The sequence below is a fragment of the Camelina sativa genome, chromosome 9 (genome assembly GCF_000633955.1).
Source record: "Camelina sativa cultivar DH55 chromosome 9, Cs, whole genome shotgun sequence".
NCBI lineage: Eukaryota > Viridiplantae > Streptophyta > Magnoliopsida > Brassicales > Brassicaceae > Camelina > Camelina sativa.
In genome coordinates this window covers 23,796,100-23,802,189 of record NC_025693.1, presented here as the reverse complement: position 1 = coordinate 23,802,189, position 6,090 = coordinate 23,796,100, and the positions used below count along the sequence as shown (strand labels likewise).

The window sequence follows — 6,090 nt, the reverse complement described above, 5'->3', positions numbered from 1 at the left end:
GTTATAGACTTGTGTTTAGGTATCTGAAGGTGTTCCAATATTTGATACGCCTAAAGAGAACTCAGATGGAATTAGAGAAATCATGGGCTTCTGTAATGCATCAAGATCATATAGAATCTGCTCAACATCGAAAAGATGGTACAAACGGATCAACATCTCAACAAAGACGACAAGGAATAAGACCCATGTGGCGTGTTAGAGAGCACATGGCGTTTTTGATAAGGAATCTTCAGTTTTATATTCAGGTAAAGAAACCTATGACGTTTCATAAGAATTTCAAAGTTGGTCACAAGTCAGTTCTAGAAACAAAAACGTCTAAGGTTTAATTTTCTCTATGTCTTAAGGTTGACGTGATAGAATCTCAATGGAAGGTGTTGCAAACTCTTATTCACGATTCTCAAGACTTCACTGAACTCGTTGGCTTCCATCAAGAGTAAGTATATGCAGTGCTCATTGTGCGCTTTCAGTCTTCATGTTACTTACTTGGTCTAGCCTTTTCATTTTTCATTTTGGTTCTTGATTCGTATATGTGAAGCAAGGCTGAACCAAAATCTTTTTCACTATTTTTTCAGTTTGGTTCATTTTTTTATGCCTGCCCCTACTACTTACCTACTGTACTGTATAAATGCAGGTATCTCTCGGCTCTTATATCTCAATCTTTCCTCGACATTGGTTCCGTCTCAAGGATACTCGACAGCATCATGAAACTATGTCTCCAGTTCTGCTGGAACATTGAGAATCAAGAAAGCAATCCAAACACTACAGAACTTGAAAACATAGCCGAGGTGCTTTATTTTTCATTGTAACACTCATACAAAGGTGAAAATAAATGGTCTCTTATAATTTTCTTTCTTGTGGTCTTAAGGAATTCAACAAGAAGTCGAATTCCTTGTATACAATACTGAGAAGCAGCAAGCTTGCCGGAAGCCAGCGAGCCCCATTCTTGAGACGTTTTCTTTTACGCCTAAATTTCAATTCCTTTTACGAGGTAATGATATCAACCAAAAGATTTTAGTTTTTTCTGTCTGGGAGCTTCTCACTGACTCTTTCCTGGCAACAGGCAACTGCAAGGGGCGTGTTGAACGTTGTCCGCCAACGCCCAGCTCTTCCATTATAAATGCCTGACAGTCCTGGTGGGAAAATCTCGTTTCGAAGCTTTTTCAGACATGGGCTTTCAAAGGTTTTGCAACAACTATGACACGGGAAGATAGATTGTTCTGATCCTCGATTCATGATCACATGACGCCGCCAATGGAATATACATATATATACGGGACTGGTTTTTTTGCTCACACGCCTTTCCTTTGTAAGAATCTGTGTTGCCACTTTTAGTTCCAAGAACAAAAACTGCGAGCTGTGTTTTGTTTCATTCGTGCTTTATACTCTGTAAATTATATAGGGAACACTGTAGGTGTGGTTTCTCTAAATATTTAAAACAATATGATAAGCAGGTTGATGACGTTTTTTGGCCTTTTCATACGAACAAGCTCCAACGATATAATGAGGATGGATGACAATTTCCTGATTCGAAACGAGCTGCTAAGTGATAGCTATTTGTCCCACATCGGAGAAACAAAACTTTATGTTGTTGTATATAATAGTGAAGTTATGAAGTATTGTACGTCGAGCTCAGTAACGCGGGCTTGTGATCCAAGTGGAGACAATAAGGTAATGGGACGTTGGATCGATCTCATTGGGCCGGGTTCGGAGTGGGCTATATTCTGGCTCGCCCATTCCAAGTTGGGAGTTGAGGCATGCGGTTTGAGCGAAGGCTCGGGTCACATGTCTTCTAGAGTGGGGGAGACCGCGTGAGGCTGGTTTCACAGAGCAGCGTGCACCTCCCGCTCTTGACGGTGGAAGGATTACGAGCCATTGCCTTCCGAGCCTACTATGACCCATTAAGCCGATTCCGGTTGGACCATCACTTTTTTGACATTTTTTTCTGAGCTAATCTAGGGGAGACTTTCCAAAAATCTTGTGGGCTTATAAAAGGAAAAACCAAGAGAGCTAATCTAGGGGAGACAAGTAAATTGACTAAGGATAAATCCACTACTGTATGCAAATTTCTCTTGTCATCTCACTTTGAGGTTGCTCTTCACTCCTCTTCTAGATTCCTCATCTTTGTTGTTGCCTTTGAAGGATCATGCTGGTTATGAGCCCTTGTTACTGTGTTATCACCTTAGTGAAAAGAGAAAAACAACAAAGAAACAAGCAAGATACGAGATGACATAAGAATATAGATATAGTAGAAACCAGATTTTGTAGATTGTGGTGTTGAAAAAGAGTTTTGCTACATACCAGTATTTGAATTTTTTGAAGCTTTAGACTCAGGTATTCGGTTCTGTCGTTCTGCTTTTGCCTGGATTGTCTCTTGTTCCTGATGATGCTGCTGCTGCTGCTGCTGCTGCTGGGGTTTCACTGCTTGCAACTCGTTGTCGTTTCCTCCATATTGCAGCTCGTTGTTATTTCCTCCATATTGCAGCTCGTTGTTATTTCCTCCATATTGCAGCAGCTCTTCTAGCGAGAAGTTCTGCTGATATGGCGGCTGGTGTTGTCCATATGGGTCTTGTAGCGGGTACTCGGGTTGTGTTAGTCGTTCTGCTAATGAAGGATCCACGAGCTTGAAAGATGGGCCGCCATATTCAATATTTTCTCCAAAATCAAACGTAGACAGGCCATATAGGACAGTAGGTGCTTGTGCAACGGATGGAACGTTTGCTGCAACTGTTGAAAATGCAGGATAGTGATCTATGGAGAAAAAGAAGAAGAAGAGTGGTTCATAGAAATGTTTTAACGTAAAAGAGTTTAAACCATCCGAAATGAAGAGAGAAAGGTTGAGTCTTTTCTTTACCTGAAATATCATTAGATATAGGGCATTGATTTGAAGCTGCTGGTGCAATGGGGTGAGCTCCAAGATTATTACCTATGGGGGAAAGAAAAGGAGAGTGATTCATAAAACTGCTTCAAGCTGAAGTGTTAAAACAAATGATAGATAAAGAGAGAAAGATTGAGTCTATTCTTTACATACAAGGAAGATCATAAGGTGTAGACCATTGATTTTGATGAAGCTGATTATTTCGCTGACCATTAAGAGTTTCCAACTGGTTTACTACAAAACACAAGTAATTTTTGGATGTTAACAGTCAGTATATATCATTGGATGTAACTATGTAAGAAATATCAAACAAAACAAAACAAACCAAACATTAAAGAAAAGAGAGAAAGGTTGAGTCTTTTCTTTACCGGTAATATCACTGGATGTTAACCATTGATCAGTAGTTGGTGGTGCAAAGGTTGGAGCTCCAAGATAGTTACCTATTGGAAAAAGAAAAGGATAATCATCATTCAAAAAAATGTATGAGTAGAAGTGCTAGAACAATGAGAGAGAGAGAGAGAAAGATTGAGTCTCTTGTTTACAAGCATAATCATTAGGTGTAGCAGAGTATTGATAGTGATGAAATTGTTCTCGCTGACCATTAGGAATCTGCAAATGGTTTACTACAAAACAGAGAAACACAAGGAATTCTTGGACGTCAGAAGTGCAAGAAATAGCTAGTGTTTACGATCGAGTACGAATATTTATATTGTGACTGTACCTGTTGGACCATTTGTATCACCCAATGCCAACATTGCAAAGCTTGAAGGACTCACCTCTGACGACATATCAGCTACTGCGCAATGCAATGCAAGAGACATTAAACAAAACAAAAAACAAACCCATATATTCAAAAAGCGGTCTACTTTGGATGCATCATTAGAAGAGAGGTTAATTTACAAGGTGTATTAGCTAGATCCTCCATGAGACGAATTCCTGCAGGATCGTAGAGAAGAAAATTCATGATTGCAGCTGCACAAAGACAAAAGAATAAGCGAATCTTCAACAAAATCGAGTGGGTAACGTAAAACAATCCAAAAGTAGAGTGTGGTCCTTGTTTTTTATACGTACGTGGTGCATTACAAATATCAAAGATTCCCTCAACCACCATGATACTTGCTTGCGTCCGAAGCAAACAGTTGCAAAACTTTATCTGACGCACTACTTCCAGATTTAAGTTGTAGCGTTCGAAAAACTCCGGACTTTCTTCCTGAAACTGCTTCCAAACTAATCATATAGAGAAACCAAGAATTAAAAAAATTTAAGAAAGAAACACGTAACCAAACTGAAACAGAAATATTATAAGATATTATTATATAGTACACATTACATGCTTTGGTGACATAATGAGCAATATTGTGATCTTCATAGAGATGTTTCACCGTTTCTTCAAAACTCATGTTCTTCGAAATACATTCTTCGATTTCGTTCTTAACCTGAAACAGAACATCAAAACAATTGCGCGATATGAAACAGAGTAGGTGTGTAATAATAAAGCTACAGAGAATATATTCATGAATTTGTTTTTAGGGTCTGTGTAGTAGAAAGTACATGATTGAATGCTTTGTCTATCATGGCCTCTGAAACATCATTACTACATGGTTCGTTCATAGCTTCTTTGGAGGGAGAACCTGATGAAGAAAAAAAAATAAAGAGTCTCTCTCTTTCAGGAATGGTAAAGAAGATATAAAATATGGTTTTAAGAAGGTACGTACTACGTAGATCCTATTAGTATTTGGAATAGAACTTTACATATTTTGGTTGTTTAGTTTTACACAAAAACATATTTACAAAACCAAACATAAATAACTAATTTTAATTTATACTAATATATAAATTAAGAAGATTATCCAATAGTCCCACTAAACTTTGGAAAATTAAATTAGGTGTTCTTATTCACTCAAACACAGTCGTGTTATCCAACAAAAATAAAAAAAGGACCAAGACAACATTTTTAACCACAACTACAAACAGAAAATGTAAGTTCTTCAACATGTCTTAGGCCAGAATCTGAAAAAATACTGAAGAACAAAAACAGAGAACGAAGATAAAACCCCCAGTAAGGATAAATTGGAAAAGCTTCTCCGGAAACAGACTTTAACTTCAAACTCAAAAGCATTTCCGGTGAACAATCGACGGGCCTGACTCATCATATTCTGCTTTTGCAATCCACATCTACAGAAAATTTAGGAACGGAAGACTGATCAGTCGAGCTGTATAGACTATAATAATTAGGGAAAGGAAACTGATTTGATTTAGTTACCTGCTGGAAGGTACTGAGGGAAGCCAAGATGGATCCTCCGATCCAGACCGAGTATTTCCTCTCAGGCGGTGCAACAACTTTGATCTTCATGCTGCTCGGTGCCAAAGCAGTGATCTCTTTGCTCATTCTGTCAGCAATTCCAGGGAACATAGTTGTTCCACCACTGAGCACAATGTTCCCGTACAAGTCCTTTCTGATGTCAACATCACATTTCATTATGGAGTTGTAGGTGGTTTCATGGATACCAGCATTCTCCATACCAATCATAGACGGCTGGTAAAGAACCTCTGGGCAACGGAACCGCTCAGATCCAATGGTGATCACTTGCCCATCAGGTAGCTCATAGTTCTTCTCTACAGCAGAGCTGGTTTTAGCCGTCTCAAGCTCCTGCTCATAGTCAAGAGCAATGTAGCAAAGCTTCTCCTTGATGTCTCTGACGATTTCACGCTCAGCTGTTGTGGTGAAAGAGTAACCACGCTCAGTGAGGATCTTCATCAGAGCATCTGTGAGGTCACGACCTGCAAGATCAAGACGTAGGATGGCATGTGGCAGAGCGTAACCCTCATAGATAGGGACCGTGTGACTCACACCATCTCCAGAGTCGAGCACAATACCTACAACATAACTCAACAGTTTAATAAGACATGATCCTGAATCTGAAAATTATAAAGGCCGGCCTATCAAAAGTTCTAGAGCAGTAGAGCTTACCAGTAGTACGGCCACTAGCATAGAGAGACAAGACAGCTTGAATGGCGACATACATAGCAGGAGCATTAAAGGTTTCAAACATGATCTGAGTCATCTTCTCACGATTAGCCTTAGGGTTAAGAGGTGCCTCAGTGAGTAGAATGGGATGCTCCTCGGGAGCAACACGGAGCTCATTGTAGAAAGTATGATGCCAGATTTTTTCCATGTCATCCCAGTTGTTGACAATACCATGCTCAATTGGGTA

General features: G+C 39.4%; 2 protein-coding genes across 2 annotated transcripts; one reads left to right on the top strand and one right to left on the bottom strand.

The window, feature by feature from the left end:
• On the top strand, nt 22-1,477 carry LOC104711950 (gamma-tubulin complex component 4-like). The gene is made up of 5 exons (XM_010428733.2): nt 22-245; nt 345-433; nt 632-785; nt 866-988; nt 1,061-1,477. Exons 1-5 carry the CDS (start codon nt 66-68, stop codon nt 1,115-1,117), a joined length of 603 nt encoding a protein of 200 aa, XP_010427035.1. The 5' UTR covers nt 22-65; the 3' UTR covers nt 1,118-1,477.
• LOC104711949 (actin-1-like) lies at nt 4,730-6,084 on the bottom strand. The gene is made up of 3 exons (XM_010428732.1): nt 5,847-6,084; nt 5,139-5,752; nt 4,730-5,050 (listed from the first exon to the last, which is right to left on the bottom strand). The coding sequence occupies exons 1-3, from the start codon at nt 6,049-6,051 to the stop codon at nt 4,985-4,987; spliced, it is 885 nt and encodes a 294-aa protein (XP_010427034.2). The 5' UTR covers nt 6,052-6,084; the 3' UTR covers nt 4,730-4,984.

What these genes read in the sequence shown, in the direction of transcription:
- LOC104711950 (XM_010428733.2), top strand. Translation starts at nt 66, where the DNA reads ATGGAATTAGAGAAATCATGGGCTTCTGTAATGCATCAAGATCATATA. An exon ending in CTCGTTGGCTTCCATCAAGA is followed by an intron (nt 434 to 631) that starts GTAAGTATATGC and finishes GTATAAATGCAG; the next exon opens with GTATCTCTCGGCTCTTATAT. An exon ending in AACTTGAAAACATAGCCGAG is followed by an intron (nt 786 to 865) that starts GTGCTTTATTTT and finishes TGTGGTCTTAAG; the next exon opens with GAATTCAACAAGAAGTCGAA.
- LOC104711949 (XM_010428732.1), bottom strand. Translation starts at nt 6,051, where the DNA reads ATGGAAAAAATCTGGCATCATACTTTCTACAATGAGCTCCGTGTTGCT. An exon ending in TGCTAGTGGCCGTACTACTG is followed by an intron (nt 5,753 to 5,846) that starts GTAAGCTCTACT and finishes GTTATGTTGTAG; the next exon opens with GTATTGTGCTCGACTCTGGA. An exon ending in CCCTCAGTACCTTCCAGCAG is followed by an intron (nt 5,051 to 5,138) that starts GTAACTAAATCA and finishes AATTTTCTGTAG; the next exon opens with ATGTGGATTGCAAAAGCAGA.